General features: G+C 53.4%; 2 protein-coding genes across 2 annotated transcripts in view; one reads left to right on the plus strand and one right to left on the minus strand.

Moving 5' to 3' along the window:
• The first annotated feature begins 4,784 nt into the window (after positions 1–4,784).
• On the plus strand, positions 4,785–7,973 carry HTR6 (5-hydroxytryptamine receptor 6). The gene is made up of 3 exons (XM_074161771.1): positions 4,785–5,513; positions 7,144–7,302; positions 7,563–7,973. Exons 1-3 carry the CDS (start codon positions 4,785–4,787, stop codon positions 7,971–7,973), a joined length of 1,299 nt encoding a protein of 432 aa, XP_074017872.1.
• A 3,560-nt stretch (positions 7,974–11,533) lies between these two features.
• TMCO4 (transmembrane and coiled-coil domains 4) overlaps positions 11,534–19,149 on the minus strand; it is a 38,530-nt gene continuing 30,914 nt past the window's right edge. The window contains exon 13 of the mRNA XM_074161480.1: positions 11,534–11,866. Within this exon, the coding sequence (XP_074017581.1) occupies positions 11,534–11,866 (333 nt within the window). The remainder of the gene's footprint in view (positions 11,867–19,149) is intronic.

Genomic DNA, 19,149 nt, shown 5'->3' on the forward strand with positions numbered 1-19,149 from the left:
TGCCCATGGACCTTCGCAGGGTACGAGGGGGCTCGGGGTGTGGGGACAGCCCTGGGTCCCTCCTGCTACCCCTTTCTCTCCGTTGTATAAAGCTGATTTCTTTGGCGCTGTCCTGACAAGAGCTTCCAGAGCTTGTAATCGATGCCTCCCCCTCCTTTTTACAAAGTTTGGTTGTGTTTTCGTTTTTTGTTTTTTTGGTGTTTTTTTTTGTTTTGTTTTTTTTTTTTCTTAAATAAATTAGTCCTGACTTCCATTTCTCAGTGCTCTGATGCCTGTCTGGTTTTTGGCAGTAGGCTCCTCAGTGCTGACAGGGAATAGGCCGTTTACAGCAGGACACCAGGTGGGACGGCGGCGCAGGAGGGTCCGGAGGGCACGGGAGATCCCTGGTTCCCTTTAGCTTTCTGCTGTGTTTAGTTGTGGAGGAGGAGGGAGAGATGCTAAAAGGAAAACCGACCCCAAATTCTCAGCATATGGGCTGCAGGTGGCCACGGGGCGCCTGCACATCAGCTGTGGCCCAGGCGGGGTTGCGTTCTTGGTTCCTGCAGCCTGGAGGTTTTAGGGCTGCCGGGTCCCACTTGTGTGGGAAGTGCGTGGGGTCTCTGCGGGGTGGTGCAACCTTTATCAGCTCTGTTGCCACTAGGTGACACTCTTGATCCAGCGCGTTTGGTGGCATCCAGATGTTCATGGCCTCCAGGAGTGCCTCTGGAGTGGAGGAAGGCGAGCTTGGACATGAACATGGACATGGACATCCCTTCGTGGGTGAGGAGGGGACCCAAGCGCCTTGGCTGAAACCAAGCGGGCTATTTCCGAGGGTGTTTGGATCAGCCGTTCCCTGGGCAGGGCACAGTGTGCCCTTGAGAACCTCTGGTCCCTCTGATGCCCGGCCACCCAGCGAAAGGATCAGAACCCCGGGGAAGGTCCCGTCTGCTCCTGGAGGGGCAGGAGGCCGTGCCCTGCAGTCCTGGGGGCTCTGCGCAGGTTTGGGGAGCAGCTCTCCGGGTGGTGAAGCGGGAGAGGGTTTGCGTTAAGGCAGCAATTGCCACAAGGGAGGAGGTGAAAAGGAAGGACCCTGGCAAGGGTGGGGGTGTCCTGTGTACTAAGATATTTTTTTTTAGGCTCTGAAGTGTCTTCCCAAGGACAGGAGCTTCTCAGGAGAGCCAAGAGGCAGGAAAAGGTGGAGAAACCCATTCTGTCACCAACCACCAACATGTGGCCCTTTTATTGGCGTACAGTGAAAAGAGGAGCTGGATTTAGCAGGGGGACAGTTCCTATAAACTCCAGGAGCTGCCGTTCAAGGTGTTTGGAGCAGGATTTCTCCACCTCCTTTCGACACAACCTGACTCCAGTGGAGGCAGGCAGTGGAGGCCTGTTTTGCAGCTGAAAACACAAATCTTTTAAAGGTAGCTCCATCCTACATCTGCCCGTCCCAGTTTAAGGAAGGAATGAGATCCCAAGAGTAGATTGCAGTAGTGGAGGCTGCTGCATTAAGCCCTGGACCACCTGGATGTCCCCCCCAAGGTCTCTCAGCCTCCCGGTTTTACTCACTCCGGTTCACCAGCCCTTTTTTTTTTTTTTTTTGCCATGTTGACATTTGGCTGTTGACAACCTGGTTTTGCTTTCCCTGCTAGTGATACTGGAGAGCAGAGCTGGTGGAAACCATGATCCCCTGCAGATGTGTCCAGAAACGCAGCTCAGGGCAGGGAGCACAGACAGGCCAGCAGAGCTGCCGGAGCAGAGAAGCTTTTGCAGGGAACAACGGTAGGATTCGGACCTCATTTTAAGGCAGATTTTTAAAAACACATTTCGCTTTGATCAATTCAGATTCACTTCCCCAGCAAACCCATCCAAACCGAGCGTACAGAACCTCCCACGTACCTAGTTGGGGAGGACACGCTCCTCAGCCAACCTCCTTCTCTGAAGCAAAAAGCTCTGGAGATGATAAACTGAGATGCTCCCGAGGTTGGGGTGCAGCGGGGCCCAGAAGGAAAAACGGCTTTTCACTGTGGCACGACTTCCTCGCTGAGCGCTCGCGGGGACCCAGCTGGGATAAATCTGTGCTGCTGCGCTCATTTATCCTGACCGGAGGGAGGCTCGGGGTGGGTTTTCTTGCTTGTTCCCAGCACAGATGGGATGAGGAAGTGAGGGTTTCCTGGTACAAGCCCTTTTCTAAAGAAACCTCCTGCTGCGATCAGAGCCTCGCGTGTGTGTGCTCTGCCTTGGGACGCCTGCCAGGACGGAGTGACGCAGAGGTGGCCAGGGAGGGCTGGCCGGGAGCATCCAAGGAGAGGGTCCTGGGGAAGCAGAGGGAGGGCAGATGCCGTGTACGAGCTCCCAGGAGAGCTTGTCCTGGTACGAGTGACGGCAGCTGTTTCCCAGTGTTTTCCCAGCTTTCCAGTGGCACGGAGATCCATGGGGAATATGGGCTGCAGATGGGCTGTGTCCACGTGTCCCTTTGCATCTCCCTGTCCCTTGGTCAAGAGACCTGAGTTGCACATTCAGCCACTGAGAAAAGCAGACGAAGGTGTTGAAAAGGTGATGAGAAAAGTAGATCTTGGTAAAGAAACAAATTTCTGTCCCCGGGTGGGTGGTTGGGGCAGTGCAGCCGGTGCTGGGGAGGGGATGGGGTCGGTGGGGGGTGTAGCGTGCACAGCTGGCTCTCGCCCACACATCTGCAGCAGCATCGTCCCCGGGGAAGCGTGTTAACGCCAGCTTCGGTGGCGGCGCGGGGAGGAAAGGGCAATGTCTGGCCCTGTGACCTCAGGGGAAGGTGCCAGGGGCACAGCGGAGACGCACGCACGGCTCTGGTTTGTGCTGGAGTCGGTGCCCTGGGCTCTGGTCTCCCCCCGGCAGAAATTGCAGCCATTTGTTGGAAGAAAAACACCCCTTTAGGCAGCTGGGTAATTAAAAAAATCTAATCAGTCTCTGCCAAGCACCCTGAGGGATTGGCTCCGACACGTAGGGGTGGCAGCGTGGGATACCTAACAGCACTTCAAGATGCAGAAGCATCTTCTGAACTAGATGAAGGGATGAAGAGGCCAGCGGGACCCGCTGGCTCCTCTGACGTGTTGCCTCCCGCTTGCCAAAGGGCCAGTTGCCGTGGGTCCATCCGGGGCTCCCCCTGCAAAGGCAGGCACCGGGGCTGCACCGCTGTCAGGTCAAACAACCCTGGAGTGGAGGGGCAGGAGCCCTGGTTGTCCCGGAGGGGCAGGAGCCCTGACCATCCCGTCCGGGGCACAGCCTTTTCCCCTGCCTTTCCTCGCCCCCTCCATCCCTGGCTGTGGGTTGCTGGAAAATCAGCCAGCGAGTCCTTTCCGTGCCTCCGGCTGCTTCCTGAGCAGGCGACTGGGGGCTGTTGCAGACAGGTTTTGTTGCTTTTTATTTAGCTTTGCAAAATTTTGCTTTTTATCGACTGGTGCAGAGGATGGAGCCTGGTGCTTGGTGCCGCAGGCTGGGCCCGGCCATGGACCTGCTGGTCCCCGGGCCACTGGCCACCTGGCAGGCGAACACGGGGTCTCCGGTGCCGGCGGAGGGGAGGCAGAGCACGGTGCTGGCTGTCTCTTTAAGGCGGAAAAGGGAACTCTCTGCCTGCCACTCCGTGGAGTTTAGACCAGATCCCTGTTTTCATTAGCATTTCATTTCATTTCATTTCATCTCCTCCTCTCCCCCCTCCCAGCCCCACCTCCTCCGAATCGGCATTTTTGCATCCTTTTCTCTGGGCATCACGGAGCGGCAGGTAAAAGTCTGGCTGGTACTTGCACGCACACACACACTCACACTCACGCACACGCACCCCTGCACGCTGGACGCACCTCTGCCCGGGGAGAGACACTGCCCACACTCCTGCGCGTTGCATCTTCCTCCTCAGGGACGAGCTGAGCCGGGAGCATCCCCGTCCTCGCCTCAGGGCTGCTCTGCCTCTCCCTGGTCTCTGGCTGCAGCGGCAAAGCTCGGGCACGGAGGAGCTCGGTGGGACCCCGCTGCCCCAGGGCACGGAGCTCTGCAGGTGGCCAAGCCCAGCTGGGGGGCAGAGAGCCAAGCATCGGGGGTCCAGAGCATCCCAGCATCTGGAGCATCCTGAGGTCCAGAGCATCCCAGCATCTGGAGCATCCTGGGGTCCAGAGCACTCCAGCACCCAGAGTATCCTGGGATCAAGCGCATCCCTGTCACCTGGAGTATTCTGGGGTCCAGAGCATCCCCAGCATCTGGAGTATCCTGGGATCCAGAGCATCCCTGTCATCTGGAGCATCCCGAGGTCCAGAGCATCCCAGCACCCGGAGTATTCTGAGGTCCAGATCATCACTGTCATCTGGAGTGTTCTGAGGTCCAGAGCATCCCAGCATCTGGAGCATCCAGAGTATCCTGGGGTCCAGATTATTCCCCGATCCAGCACATCCAGAGCATCAGAGCATCCCTGGCATCTCAGGCATCCCGGCATCCAGAGCATCCCGAGCCTCCCTGGTGTCCAGAGCATCCCCAGCATCCCGAAGCAGTGTCCAGGGACATCCCAGCTCGGGGGGATTTGCAGAGATAAGGAAATGTGAGTAACGGGGAGGGGAACCTTGCTACTGCTGATCGGCTCCCGGGAATGTCAGTCTGCCTTGACGGCCAGTGAAGAGAGAGAGAGGGGGCAGAGAGGGAGAGGAGGCAGGAGGACGGACACAGAGCAGAGACAGAGAGATGGTCCTTCGTCCCCTGGAGCTGGCTCCGGCGATGATCACCTAGCACAGGTCACGGACGGAGAAGGTCCCCCCGGCCCCAGAGCCAGCCCTGCCACCCGGCTCCTCATGGAGGGCGATTTGGGATCCCCCAACGCCAGCGTGCTGGGGGAGCGCTCGCTGCTGGTGGGGAGCAGCTGGGTGGCCGCTTTCCTCTGCTTCATCATCCTGCTGACCACCGCCGGCAACTTCCTCCTCATCCTCCTCATCGTCACCCAGCGCTCCCTCCGCAACACCTCCAACTACTTCCTGGTGTCCCTCTTCATGTCCGACCTGATGGTGGGGCTGGTGGTCATGCCCCCGGCCATGCTCAACCAGCTCTACGGCCGCTGGGTGCTGCAGGGCGACTTCTGCTCCCTCTGGTACTCCTTCGACGTCATGTGCTGCAGCGCCTCCATCCTCAACCTCTGCGTCATCAGCTTGGACCGTTACCTGCTCATCATCTCCCCCCTCAAATACAAGCTGCGCATGACCTCCTGCAGAGCCCTCTGGCTCATCCTGGCCACCTGGACCTTGGCTGCGCTGGCCTCCTTCCTGCCCATCAAGATGGGCTGGCACGAGCTGGAGTTCGAGGTCCGGTCCCCAAACGTCACCTCCCGGGGGGAGGAGGACCAGTGCCGGCTGCTGGTCAGCTTGCCCTACGCCTTGGTGGCCTCCTGCCTGACTTTCTTCCTCCCGTCCGCCGCCATCTCCTTCACCTACTGCCGCATCCTCCTGGCAGCCCGCAAGCAAGCGGTCCAGGTGGCTTCCCTCGCCTCCAACGTGGCCACCACCGCCACCGACGAGACCACGCCGCAGGTAAGGCGGTGACAGCGACATTGCTCCTTGAGAACCCCCGTGGTTTGGGGACCTGGGGTATTTCTGCCTTCGGGATGGCCTTGGGGCCGGCAAAGGGCTTCGGCAACCGGACCACAGGGAGGGCGATTTTGGGCAACCTCCCTTCCATGATGGGCCGATGGCTGCCCCGTGGTGTCCTCAGGGGTGTCCTGTGGCTTGTCCCAGTGACACTGAGCTTTTAAGCTGCTCAGGAGCACAGAAACAGCGTGAGCAGAAGCAGAGAAATAAATTCAGATACAAAAATGCTCAGCGGCGCAAAATAAATGCAGTTTCGCCCCCCTCTCGGCTGCCGTCATCCCGGAGGGCTTGAGTCTCATCTGACTTTCCACTCGTAAATCTTGGCCGTGGTGGGCGTGAGACCATATGGGGGAGAAGGAGCTTAAATAACAGCAAACACCGAATTCTGGGGAGCACCTTATTTTGAAGAGCCAGCTTCTATTTTTGTTACCTGCTCCATAATGGGAACCGCAAAATACCCCCTTACTCCGTCGCTGCTTAACCCAGCGTGTGTGGTTTTTATAACCAAAACGTGGCTCCGCTTGTTTGTGTTTCTCCGGGAGAAGGTAATTGCCACTAAATCTAACAGCTTTAATTCCTTGTAATAGGCTTTATTGACCTCATATCCTACAGGGAAAAGACAAGCTTAATTGCCTTTAAATACCTTGATTTAGTTTGTTGTTCTTTCCCTTTCGAGCAAGGAGCCGGGAGGCTCTGACCGGGCCAGCTCTGCCGCACGTGACGTACCAGCCCTTCAAATGCAAAAGGAGAATCAAAGAATAAACATGTTACAATCATAAAATGTTTATTTCCCCCCCCACACACACACCTCCCCACCCCCGGATGCCAGGGTTGTGGATTGTACAAACACAACCCGCTCTGCAGCCCCGGTGCTGCCCCGTTCGGGGGGGTGCTCGGGTGCTTGGCTCTGGTGGAAAACCACACACCCCCCCCCCGGTGTCTGAGCAGAGGCAAGTGTCCCAACAGACGCCCAGGAGCCCCAAATCGGCTCCTGGTGACCCAAAACCAAGGTGTCAGCCAGGGAGCCCTCAGGCTTCATCTTTGTAACCCATTTTTCTTATCTTTTCAGGCAGGAAACTGAGTGGCAACGGGGCCTCCTTTAATTAAGGCGGAGGGCTGAGATAATAATTTAATTTTAGATTGCAAGAGCGGATGGAGGACCGAGTTAGTTATGGTGTTTGTGGGCTGAAACGTTCGGCGTCCTGCTTTTAAAAATATAATTAGTTTGCTGCTCTAATCAGCAGCCTCTTTAGGGCATGCTTTATCCTCACCGAAACAGTCACTGAGTTGGATTTTTCTATAAAAGAAGCGTCTTAACGGTAAAGCCTCGATTTTACAGCAAAAAATAAACCCCCAAGCCTCTCAGCGTTGAGGGTTTCTCTTGCTTCCTCTGCCTGATGGATGGTCCAGGCGCCGCGGTGCCGCCCTCCTGCCCCGAGCACGACGGCAAATAACAGCGGGGCTTTTTGCAGGATTTACAGCACCAAACACCACTTTTCTTGGGCGGGAGGTTGGTGCCGGCGGCTCCGGCCCGGGGAGAAGCTCTCGTTCATCGCCCCTTGTCCCGCTGCAGGTTCCCCGCGCCCCGAGCCAGCCCGCGGCCGGCGGCGAGAGCAGGAGATTCGCCAACAAGCACAGCAAGAAGGCGCTGAAGGCCAGCCTGACACTGGGCATCCTCCTGGGCATGTTCTTCGTGGCCTGGCTCCCCTTCTTCGTCACCAACGTGACGCAGGTAAGCACCCATGGGGGCTTTTTTTACGGTTTTCAAAAGCTTTTCACTCTGAATCCAGCGGGATTGGATCCCAGGCACCTGCAGGTCTTGCTGGGAAGACCAAAGATGGGATTTCCCCAGGGAGCGACGGGAAGGAAAAACCCTCCCAAAGGGTTTTGAAGGGTTCCTTCGAAAGGAGAACGTTGGCGTGACTGGGAGACCCCTCGGGATGGGGGCCAAGGTGGGAGATGCTGCTCACCCTTGCTGTGTCCCCCCCCCAGGCCGTCTGCGGCTGCGTCCCCGCCGGCTTCTTCGACGTGCTCACCTGGCTCGGCTACTGCAACAGCACCATGAACCCCATCATCTACCCCCTCTTCATGAGGGACTTCAAGAGGGCCATGGGCAAATACCTGCCCTGCTGCCGGCGCTCGGGGGAGCCCCGGCCCAGCGCCATCTCCCTCTCCATGAGGAACTCCAACAGCGGACCCCGCGCCGCCACGTCCCTCAAGAACGTCCTCACCTTGCAGGCGGAGACCGACTCGGTTGACTCCGGGGCGCTGGGGAATGAACACAACCCGCTGCCCACCGGCGACGGCCACCGGGCTCTCCCGGCCACCGGCACCCGCTTGGTCAACCTTTTCGATGTGGAGCCCCCAGAGGCAGAGCTGCGGCTCGGAACCCCCGTGGCCTGAGCGAGGGTGTCCCCACAGGGGGGTTACAGACCTCTGTGTGCTGGGAAGGAGCCCCCAGCCCTGCACAAACTCTCCCGAGGGCTCATTTGCCGCGAGGCATCTCCCTGCCCACGCAGAGCTCCTCGATACCCTCTTCAAACGCAACGTGCCATCTCCTTGGAGAAGATGCCGTCCCCGAGCACTCCTGAGGGTAGGTTTAAATAGTGCAAAGCCACGTTTTTCTGCTGAATTAATCATCTGCCTTGTTTCTCTTCTCTTTCCATCCCTCCTTTGCTCACCGGCACCAATCCCTCACCCTTCTCCGAGAGTCGTGGCCTCTTCATCTCCGGTTATTCTGAACCTCGGGCTCCAGACCCTTCGTCTCCCCAAACTCAACCCAAGGTTTGGTTTTCAGCCTCCGCTCACCCAGTTCAGCCCGTCACCTCCGTCTCACCGAGCGCAGCGCCAGGACCGGTGGAAACCACATCCCATGACTGACGGACCGGAGGTTTGGGGCTGCTCCAGTCCAGGGAACATCACGTCTTCTCGGCGTTTCATTTCCTCGCCCCATTTGGAGTGGATCCGCCTCGGTCTCCTGCAAAAGCAGCGAGTTGCAACGGAGTGAACCCGTGGTGTTTAACGAGGAACAGCCTGCACTACGGGGGGGTTAAACTTGATGCAAAGTGTTCAACGCTGCTTTTTGGATATTCGGCAAAGGTGTGGGAGCTGTCTGTGGCTCTGTGGGTACCCTGACAGCGGTAACGGAACCAGCTTCCCTTTGGATTTCATCCCACAGCTTCCTATTTTTGGCCTATGACCATCATACTTTGCTCTTACAATCCCTCAGTTTTTAGAGGATGCAATTAGAAAAGATAACTTTTTTTCTACCTTCAAATGAAGAATCTAACTGGATATTGCTTTTTAAACGAGGAGGCAGCCCCCCCCCCCCCCCAAGCCCTCCTCATAGCCATAAGCAGAGAGAGCAGTGACTAATATGCTAAGTGGGCACTTAATAATAAATACAACAACAAATGCTTTTAGGAAATTCTTCCTCAAGTGCCTTTCGGCTGCAGAGATGGGTGGGTGGGTGGTTGCTGTGCCCCCCCCCCCAGCACTCGCACCCTCCCAGCTTTGCTGCCGTTTCCCAGCTCAAATGCTGACGAGTTTGATTCCGCTCCTGAAGCTCACGATGATACAATCGAGTCCAAAGCACCCCTCGGATACGGGATGCTGGAAGAAGCAGCCACACACCCAGCAAGTCTCATCAGTTTTTCTTTCCACGTTGCCCACGTATGTTCCAGGACTGAACTACAAGTGGTTTTATAACTAATTTGTCATTTATTTGCTACAAATCCCCTTGCGAGCGACAGCTGGCCCGGTGGTCAGTGATAAGTGACCGTGATAAGCAGGGAACTGAGCCCAGGTTCCCACATCAAACCCTTTAACGTGGTTTTGCCACATCTGTGGGCAGACAGCTCGGGTTTGGTATCGAGCAGGAAGATAAAATACGATAAAATAAAATCTTTCCACAAACGGTTTTAGATAAGAACATACTTTGACTACAACTGGTTAAAAAGGAGTAGAAAAATGCGGGATGAACTCTCAAAGTGCATTAGGTAACCAAGAAGATGGACAAAGAGAGATGCTTCTTCAAGCCAAATGTTTAAAAGCAATAACATGTTGCTCTCTCATGGAGCCAGTTCTCTGTAATAAGGAGTTTGCTTGTGGACAAATCCTCTGATGCCACAGAGAAATCATGTCCCTTTCCTCCAGACACCAGCTGCAACGGCCACCCGGTGAAACACCCATCAGGGATCCCACAGCCTGTCTCGGAGACGTCTCCATCGCTCCAGATCTGAGCTCAGCAGGTCCCAGCCCCCATGACAGCAGGAATTGGGGAGAGGAAAAGCCGGGCACCGTCGCCAGAGCTGCTGTGCATCACCAGGTCCCGCTGCCGCATCTTCACTGTGTGAGAAACACCCTGCAGGTAAGGTTTGCCTGGGAGAGAAAGCAGAGCTGGTTATTAAACTGGCTGCTGGGATGGCAGGGGAGGTTTAGAGGAGGTTTAGGATGGATCTTAGGAAAAATTTTTACACTGAAAGGGTTATTAAGCCTTGGAATGGGCTGCCCGGGGCAGTGGCTGAGGCACCATCCCTGGAGGTATTTAAAAGCCGGGCAGACGTGGTGCTGAGGGACATGGGTTAGTGGTGGGTTTGTCAGTGTTGGGTTGATGGTTGGACTCGATGATCTGAAAGGTCCCTTCCAACCCGGGCAATTCCATGATTCTGTGATTCTATGACAGGGTGGGAGGAGGAGGACTCCATGTGGGCCAAAATCAGAAGCTTCAATCGCTCTGTTTCCCCCCCCTCCGTGAGTCAAGGAGACCCTCCAGACCTGGATGTGGGGAGGAATTTGTACCGACCCGCACTTGTTTTAAACCAGAAAAACAGAGAGATGTTCTCAGAAGGGGGTTTATCCCCCTGCTGTGTTCCTGACAGAATGCATTTTCTTGGGCTGAGCAGCAAAATAGGCCAGAAAAGGACCTTTTATGGAAGACGTGGATCAGTCCCACGCTGTTTTGGAAGACTCCGCGTGGCAGGGGACGCCAAGCAGGGTCCCTCCCTCTGGTTTGAGACTGGGGGAGAAGAGAGTGGGTGCCAATTCGCTTTTATGGAAGGAGGTAGAAATCAAACAGCTTCATATTTATCCCATGCCAAGTATTGGTTTTATTCTAAGCCAATTAAAAATATGTCTAGAGGGGGCTTTTAAGGCTGGAGATGCGTGTGGGGGACAAAGCGAAAGTCTCTGTGGGTTGCCGGCTCGCAAAGCCTGGGAGGAAGTTTCACAAAGTAATAAATCATAAAAAGCCCACTCTGTTTCTCCTGCTGTCTCTCACCTGGGGACTCAAAGCACGTTTCTAATTGCAGTGAGGCCTCGAACGCTCGTCGCCCTCGGCTTGCAGACCGGGAAACGGTCTTCTCCATTGGGAAGCGGCCATCCCTGGCAGCAAACCCACAGCAGACGGGGGAAGGAAGCCAGGCAGCCCGAGCCTTTCGCCTCCCCAAAGCGTGGACACCAAGACACGCGCAGCCGGGCAGCCAGAGCCTGTGACACACCTGCTCACCTCCAAACCAAACACCAAATCGACCACGGGTGGAAAAATGGTTTTAATTTCCTAATGGCGAGCCCCTCTCCATGATATGCTTAAAATACCCACAGAGCCACCTGCTTTCCCAAGAGTTATGCGGCAGAGAGACAGTCCCTGCTGGTGACAGCTGCTTCCCTCAAGAACAGACCCAGTTTGTGCGAGGAGGGAAGCGTCGCCGCTTCCTGAGGAGCGATGCCGAGTCAGGCAGGAATCGGCCCTTGCTCATCCGTGGGAGATGCCGTGGGCGGCTGCTCTGGAAGCTTTGATCCTGTGACACACCGGTGCCACGCTCCGGGCTCTAAGGAGGGTCTGAAAACTGCAGCGACAGCTCTGCCGGCTCCACCGATGCTCCTTTGGGAATCCCAGTGCAACGGACGGTGCTTTGGAAGCGGTTTTAGTGCTGGCTGAGCATCTCTGCCCAACACCAAGAGCTCTAATTTGCTCCTTCGCCCGCTGCCTGTGTCTTGCTGTCCCCGCTGTTGGAACAGTCTGGGCAGGGGAGCGAGGTTTCTCCCGAGAGCCAGCTCGGGGAATCACGGCCGTGAGCGTGGCCGGCAGAGAGAGCCTCACCCTCAGCCACATCCTCCTCTCGCACGGTGTTTTCCTCTTCCCGAGTCCCGCTGCCTCCTGCCCGCTGCGGTTTCTCGGCTGGAGGGGAGAAAAGACTCCCAGTGCCCCTCTCGTCCTGCCGACACTCCTTGGTTTTAATGCCCACAGCTTTTAGGATGGTGTCCATTTGCTTCATGTAGTCCAGGTGGCCGTTTACCTGCAAGCAAGGACAGAGTCCCGTTAGTGGAGGAGCTGCGGGGAGCCCAGCCCAGTCGAGTCCTTCGTCTCAAACGCCACCGCTGCCGTCAGACTCGGTTTTAGCTCTGAAAGGCTGAGAGAATGAGGTCTGAAAAATGCAGTCGCCCATTGAATAACCCCAGCTGGCTCTGCCCTCCGTGGCACACGCTGCTGCTGGATTGCTTCTCCTCCGACAGATGTTTGATTAATACTTGGACATTGCTGAATTACAACCACCCAGATCCTGGGTGCCACGAGGGTAAGAGAGGAGATGACCTGCCCTGGTGAGAGACACCCAGGTAGGAGACAAGTTGTCTTAGTTCCTCCCTGTGCCTTAGCTCCCTTGTAAAAGCAAAGATTATCTTGTTTAAATTAGGATGTAGTCACTAAACCTCACACCAGCTACCGAGCGTGTTAAGGTTCTTGGCTGGAGGGTGCACTGATCTGTACCACACCAAATAAACCTGGCAGCCTGAGAGCTATGGGTTCATAAACCAAATTAAAGTCAAAAATACCTGCAACCCCCCCACACGTTTTTATTTTAAGGTGATTTCCATGATAAGATAAACCCTTCTGAGATGGATGCTGGAATGTACCCTTCCAGTTGGGGTGCAGGAAGGAGAGAAACCCTCCTCTGCAGGTTATTATTGTGACACGCTAAAGGCTTCCTGGCTGAGAAGGCAGAAACGGCCCTCGCTGTTTGAGGTGTCCTGTGCAAGCCCAGGGTTTGAAGTAACGACAGCCCAGATCCTTCCAGAGACCAGCCCTCGGATCTCCTGTGCTGTTGTACTCGCAGCCAAAAGGGGAGGAGGCACTTGTGAGCACAAGGGGGATTTATAGTGGGTTTTTCCGGGAGAAGGAAGTGCTGCCAGGCTGAGCCGAGGCTGTTCCAATGGCACGCTCACCAGCTGGCCTGCAGATTTCAGCAATAATACTAAAGAACCAGTATTGATCCTGATACCAATATGAAACACACCAGGACTATCCCCAGCCCATTCCCCAGCAGAAGCCGTGCTCTTCCAGCAGGGACAGCCAACGTGGGACCCTGTGAGCGCTGCGGCTTCGGGAGGAAGGGGAGGGCTCAGGGCTCCGGAGTTCTCAGGATGGCAGCCATCAGGGGAGAGAGAGAGAGAACTCCTCAGCAAACTTTCTAATTGATATTAAATGTGACGTTCATGGTGTGAAATAACTCTGTTGGCAGCTTGGGTCAAGCGCCCGGGTCTCGCTCCTCCTCATCCCCACACCTGGGGAGCTCGAAAACACCGAGACCTTGAACCCCACACCCCAGAGCTGGCTGTAAAGTAAAGATTGTCACCAATTCAGACAGCAGAGTCTTCGAAAAGTGCAGTTTTCCCCAGCATTAGAAGTTAAATCAGTCCTGTGTTGCTCAAACCAGGACACTTGGTGGGACCATCTTCTTTTTCTTGGCATTTGGAGGACAACCTCATGCGCTCAGGAACGCCTTGTTGGGTGCTTTTGTGAACATTCAGCTCTTCTGAAAGATAAACACCTGAAACAAATCCCTCGCTCTCTAATTTCTCTCTACCTTTTTATTTGAGGGATAAAATACCTCAAATGGCTTCTCAGTAAGAATCCTGTGGAAGGAGGGAAGGTAGAGAAGGAAGGGTCATCATCCCAGAAAGCTGGGCCAGCTCAGCATTACCGTCAGAAGACACGGAGTACCGAGTCAGTAGCCTCAAAGCATGAGTTTTCCCAAGCATAAGAAGAGAAATCAGTCCTGTGTCGCTCAAGCCAGGACACAGGGTTACCAGCACGCCTCTGCCCAAACCTAAACCAAGCCTCCTTTCCCGCAAGGGCAAAACCCAAACCTCGTAGCTTGGGTGAAGCAGCTTTTGAGTGGTAACATTTGGCTGCATTTAGGACTTGGAGCAAAACGAAGGATTTAATCAGCACGTTAGTAATGCAATATGCGACTTTAATCAGTCCAGATGGCTCAACAGGCTCTTGATGTTTTAAACAGATTAGTTAATTAAAATCTCCATTGAAGGACTAATGGACTGGCTGTTAAGATGTGTACGTTGTTCTCTGAAAAAGTATGAACATTTTAGTGCTCAGTAGGGGGGCTTGGTGCTAAAGAAAGAAATGAGCAGTGTTGGGCAAGGGGGAGAGAACCAAGAAGGCAATGGATGGGGAGGGGTTGCTGAAGTCCCTTGGTTTGCTGCATTTTGAAACCTCTGCAGTCATTACAATCCACCTGCCCCGGTCAGCGCCCGGGCATTTCTCAGCCCGTTCCATTCCCCGGTCATTAGTCAGAGAGAACAGATTCCCTCTGCCGCCCTAAGGATGAGGTTTTCATAACTCCTCGGTATCCGTCAGCTTCCGCTAAAACAAAGGGGAATTCCTCTTCCTTGAGCACCACGATCACCGAGAGACGCGGCATAGGAGCAATTCTGAAGAGCTGAGTCTTTCCTCACGCAGCTAAAAGAGAAGCTGAGACCTCCTGAAAGCCTGTCCCTCACTGCAGCTCTGCTCACGCCGCTAAATCTCTCCAAAGGAAACTCACTTTTGTTTCCAGGAGAGCCCAGGAGAGGATTCCAGAGGAATTCCAGAAGATTCCAGGCCAATGTAAGCCCTGAGAAGCACAAGAGGACAAGAGCAATGGAGCTGGCGAGGGGTCTGGAAGAATAAGTCTTATGAGAAGCGGCTGAGGGAGCTGGGGGAGTTCAGCCTGGAGAAAAGGAGGCTGAGGGGAGACCTTCTCGCTCTCTCCAACTCCCTGAAAGGAGGGGGTAGCCAGGGGGGGTCGGTCTCTTCTCCCAAGGAACAGGTGATGGGACAAGAGAGAACAGCCTCAAGTTGCGCCAGGGGAGGTTCAGATTGGATATTAGGAAAAATGTTTACACTGAAAGGGTCATTAAGCCTTGGAATGGGCTGCCCAGGGAAGCGGTTGAGGCACCATCCCTGGAGGGATTTAAGAGACAGTCGGCATAGAGCTTAGAGACATGGTTTAGGGATGGTTTTTTATCAGGGTTAGGTTGATGGTCGGACTGGATGATCTTAAAGGTCCCTTCCAACCTGGACAATTCTATGATTCTATGACTCTTTCTCTGCTATTCTGTGACATTAAGCACTGAGCCATCAGCAAAAGAAGAGGGAACAAATTGCCTTCCCACTTTACAGCTGTGATGCCATCCCCAGTTCAGCAATTCCATCTCTCAAAAGCCTGTTTTCATCTGCAATCTGAAAAGCTGAATTCCTCCGCTGGGCGGGCTGTGCTGGAGAAGGAATGGGAACATCTAAAACATTGTAAAGGACAATAAAAACTTTAAAGGGAAATAAACAATGGTTTGAATATTTGTCAGAACAAAGTGCAGGAGGAATTTCAGAATAAACAGAAGAGAGAAGTGTTTTTGTAACCAAAGCAAATGCTTGTTATAAGGAAACAAACACAAGAGGGGTAGGATTATCAGCGCGTTTAGGTGACTTCTCCCCTGTTATATCTGAGTTTGTGTTTGCTTTGACTCATTGGACAGCAGAAGGCAGCTGCCTGCATCGCTGATTCTGCTGCAGGACTATGGCACCGCAGAGAAAGCTCTCCAAAAGGACTACAGACCTTGGCATGGCTCAGGTGGATCCCTCCGTCAGCTGAAAGGAGCCGTCAGTTCAGAAAGTCTGGAAAGGTTTTCAAGTTCAAATCCACTCAAAAGTGTCAAAAATGGCATTGAGACACATCGGCTGCGTCTAATAAATCCAAACGAAAGTCTTTTTGTTTCGGTACAATCTGTGCATCTTGATTACAGCGTCATAAAAACACATAAATGCACAAATTTATGGGAGCTTTGGAAACAAGTAACGCCGCCCCCGGGGCGCGTTGGTGGTGGCCGTGCCGAGGCGAGCTGTGAGCTCTGCCGCACGGATGCTGCTCTCCACATCCCTGACAGCAGGTCTAGGTGGAGAGGGACAGGGGACAGAGTCTGTCTGAGAAGGGATGGCAATGGGATGGCACCTGAAGAGGTGTCTGAGAAGGGATGGCAATGGGGTCAATTTGCGGCTCCCATGCAGCTCCCTCCATCAGTGGTTGAGCTGGTGCAATCTCCATGGCGCCGCTCAATTGCCTTTGCGGTTGGTTTTCCCCTGTGTCATGAAGGAACAGATAAAGGACCAACACGGGATCCATCCGTGCGGATCAGATCTTTAGGAGAGAGGAAGAATCCTGACTTCCGTCAGGTTTTGAGCTAGAGGAACCCAAGGTATTGGCCCAGAGGGGATGCTTGGGGAGCCTGACAGAGAAAGGACCTGGGAGAAAGGATATCCTATGGATGATCCTGGCTCACGTAAGCACAGCCGAGACTCTGACTCCGTCACAACACTGGGTCTCCCAATGACATTACTCGGTTCGATACAGCAGAGAAGTCTCTACTCACTCCAGAGCCAACTGTTTTAAGATCCTGCCCAGTTTCCTTCAGAAAGAGCCCTCCCGCCGATCCTGAGCAGCCGGGGCAGAGCACACACTGCCTCCGGAGCCCGGCAGAGCTCGCAGGGCTGATTTTGCTTTGCGGGGCTGTGGGATGTGCAGGAGCTCTGCTGAACCTCCCTCGGCCTCTCTGCTACCTGCGGGGAGAGAGAAAGGATGGAGCAGCAGGGCTCTGCCTCCCTCCTGCTCTCCTCGGCCAAACCCCTATGGATTGAGGGAGAATTACGGAGGAGCAAGCGAGGCACATGGCACAAGCAGAGGATTCAGGAGTACTCTGTACTCTGCAAGCCACAGGAGCACAGGGCATTAATACGGCTGAGAATGTCACCTCTTTGATTTGTTTTGAGCCCATCACGTCCAAAGAGCAACTTTATCATGCAAGAAAAAGACACCTTGAAGTTAAAACATCTCTCCAGAGGTTCATTATTTCAGCAGGAGCTGTAATGACTGCCTTGGGGGGGCATCACAGTTTCAGGATTCCCTTTTGACAAATACTGCTTGAATAGAAAATGGTATTTTTGTGTGGGGTGAAAAGAGTTAACGGAGTGAGCTCCAGTGTCTGAAGCTCTGATAATGATCACACCTCACTTTTCAGCAGCCTTTTCTTCCTGCTGGTGTGTCAGCCACTTTGTGTACACACAGGATGAAACGCAAACTGCCTCTGGGTGGCACATCTCCGTGGAGCCAGCTCAGCCACTTCTGCTGTTCCCAGTTCAGCTCTTGGGTTTACTCTCCCGTTCCAGAAGCTGCAGAGAATGTGTCGTTCAGGAAGAGAACCCAACTGCAACGCTGCGCTCTGAAATAAACCACCGGTTTTGGGGTAGCGTTGGTAAAGAAGGGAAAAAACTCAAATGCCACTGTTGCTTTCCAAAAATCCTCAGTTCTGGGTACTGCCCCCAAAGCTGTGCCCTCCTCTTCCAGGTGGCGCCAAAGACGGATGGGTTATCAGGCTCCCACACTTTGCCAGGTCATCATTCAAAACACCATCATCCCTGCCAGGCTCCTCTGGGCAGAGATATTCCCACATGTTGGACTAGATGATCTTGAAGGTCCCTTCCAACCTGGATGATTCTATGATTCTATGTCAGTGTAGCTTTAATTCAGAGTTCTGGGTACATCCCGCGTGACAGAGGGCATTCAGCCTGGCAAAAACCCCCTATCTTCTATGTTTTCCAGAGTTTTCTGAACATTTAAAGCAAAGACCTGATGTGGCCCAGGCCGGGGAATGGGGCTGGACCCGGCAGAGGCCAGTGGCAGAGCAGGTTCCCACAGCGAGAACCAGGAGAACATGAAAACAGACCTTGAAAGAGGCTGTGGCTGAATTAAGTTAAAAGAGAAATAAAATTCTTCTGCTTGGATTCTTAGGAAACAGTGTTTTCCAAAAGTGAGGACAGTGAACATGTCCAGTAATTTACCACTTGGAATTTAAGTGGATTTATTAAAAAAAGTGAATTTGGCACCTGCAGCAAGTCCTCCCTGGTGCTATAGGTGTATCCTGAGCGTTAGCAGTCCTGGCTGCCAGCAGAGATATTTGAGGAAAACTTTATGGAGCCGAATTTATTTTGAAAATACTGTCAATGTCATTTGCATTATTCCTCTTTAATGTTTCTATTTCTGCGCTGAAAAACTGATGGAATAAAGATTGGAGCACGATTCAGCCGAAGCTAATAGGCTTTGCTTCTAACTCAGCCCTTCGCACAATAACAATTCTTGTGAATAGAGTAAGTCTCTCGATTCTTATTTTTCTTCTCGTTTAAAAACTAACTTGACCGGTAAAAGTTCTCCTTTAATTACAGAGGCATTTCTTGAGCGAGACTGTAATTTTTACATGCAATCATCTCTCAGCAACACTTATCGACCAAGTCATTCTCCCCTCTGGGGCTGTAATTGAGGGTCGTCACCCTCAGACACCACTCGGGCAATTTCCCACCAACGCCGTAACTTTTTCCATCAAACTTTGCTGTGTTTTGTGGGAACATGTCGATGTCGACAATTCAGAGTAAACACTGCGGTTTTTTTGCTGGAGTCCTCCACCGTTGATAAACTCTGCCAGCTTTATTCTCCCTTTCCCTCCAACGATTCCAAGAGGACTGGGTGATGGAGAGGAGTGAAATACAGAATAGAACAAGAAAACAGAGGAAGTAAATGGAGGAAATTGGGTTTGGGAGGGTGAAGCCCTAAGGGGGGGGAGATGGAGCTGCTGCACATCGGCGATGCCGGGCAGGACAGAGTTAGGAAGAGGAATTTGCATAAATTCTGAATTAATCAGAGCCCTTGGAAGAGTCTGAAGGGAAAGGTGCCTTCACAACTCTGCTCGCAGAAGCCTGTGTGATTTTTTTTTTTCAGCTGTTTGCAGAGCTGCTGTTGACTGTTTTTTTGCTGATGCTCTCACTGACGACTGCCAGAAGTGGAATCGGTTCTTTTCTTTAGCTGTTAAGTTGGTGTCTGAACACTCAAGAGTCTTTCCAGCCCTATCAAAGTTACAAAACATGCCACTCACTTTTAAGGTGGCTATAATCAAATAGTTATTTTTCGGTGCTAGTCCAAGTGGAAATTATTTAAATTAGATGGTATAAAGAATGTTTTAAAAGGCCCAGCATAAACTGTGCATCTAATTATCGCTGGGAAATAATTGGAACATAATCTCTTGGGTCTCACAGGAAAAGAGATCCCCCAAAATAAAGCCTGGATTGATACATTGAACTGGACTGTCCCTAAAAAATAGCTTGGGGAACCCAGATATCTGACATTATGAACTACAGGAGTCCACCGGTGACCCAAAATATCCGCTATATTGATCAAGCCAGGATTATGGAGAATTTTTCAAG

This window comes from Numenius arquata, chromosome 20, assembly GCF_964106895.1.
Source record: "Numenius arquata chromosome 20, bNumArq3.hap1.1, whole genome shotgun sequence".
Classification (NCBI taxonomy): domain Eukaryota; kingdom Metazoa; phylum Chordata; class Aves; order Charadriiformes; family Scolopacidae; genus Numenius; species Numenius arquata.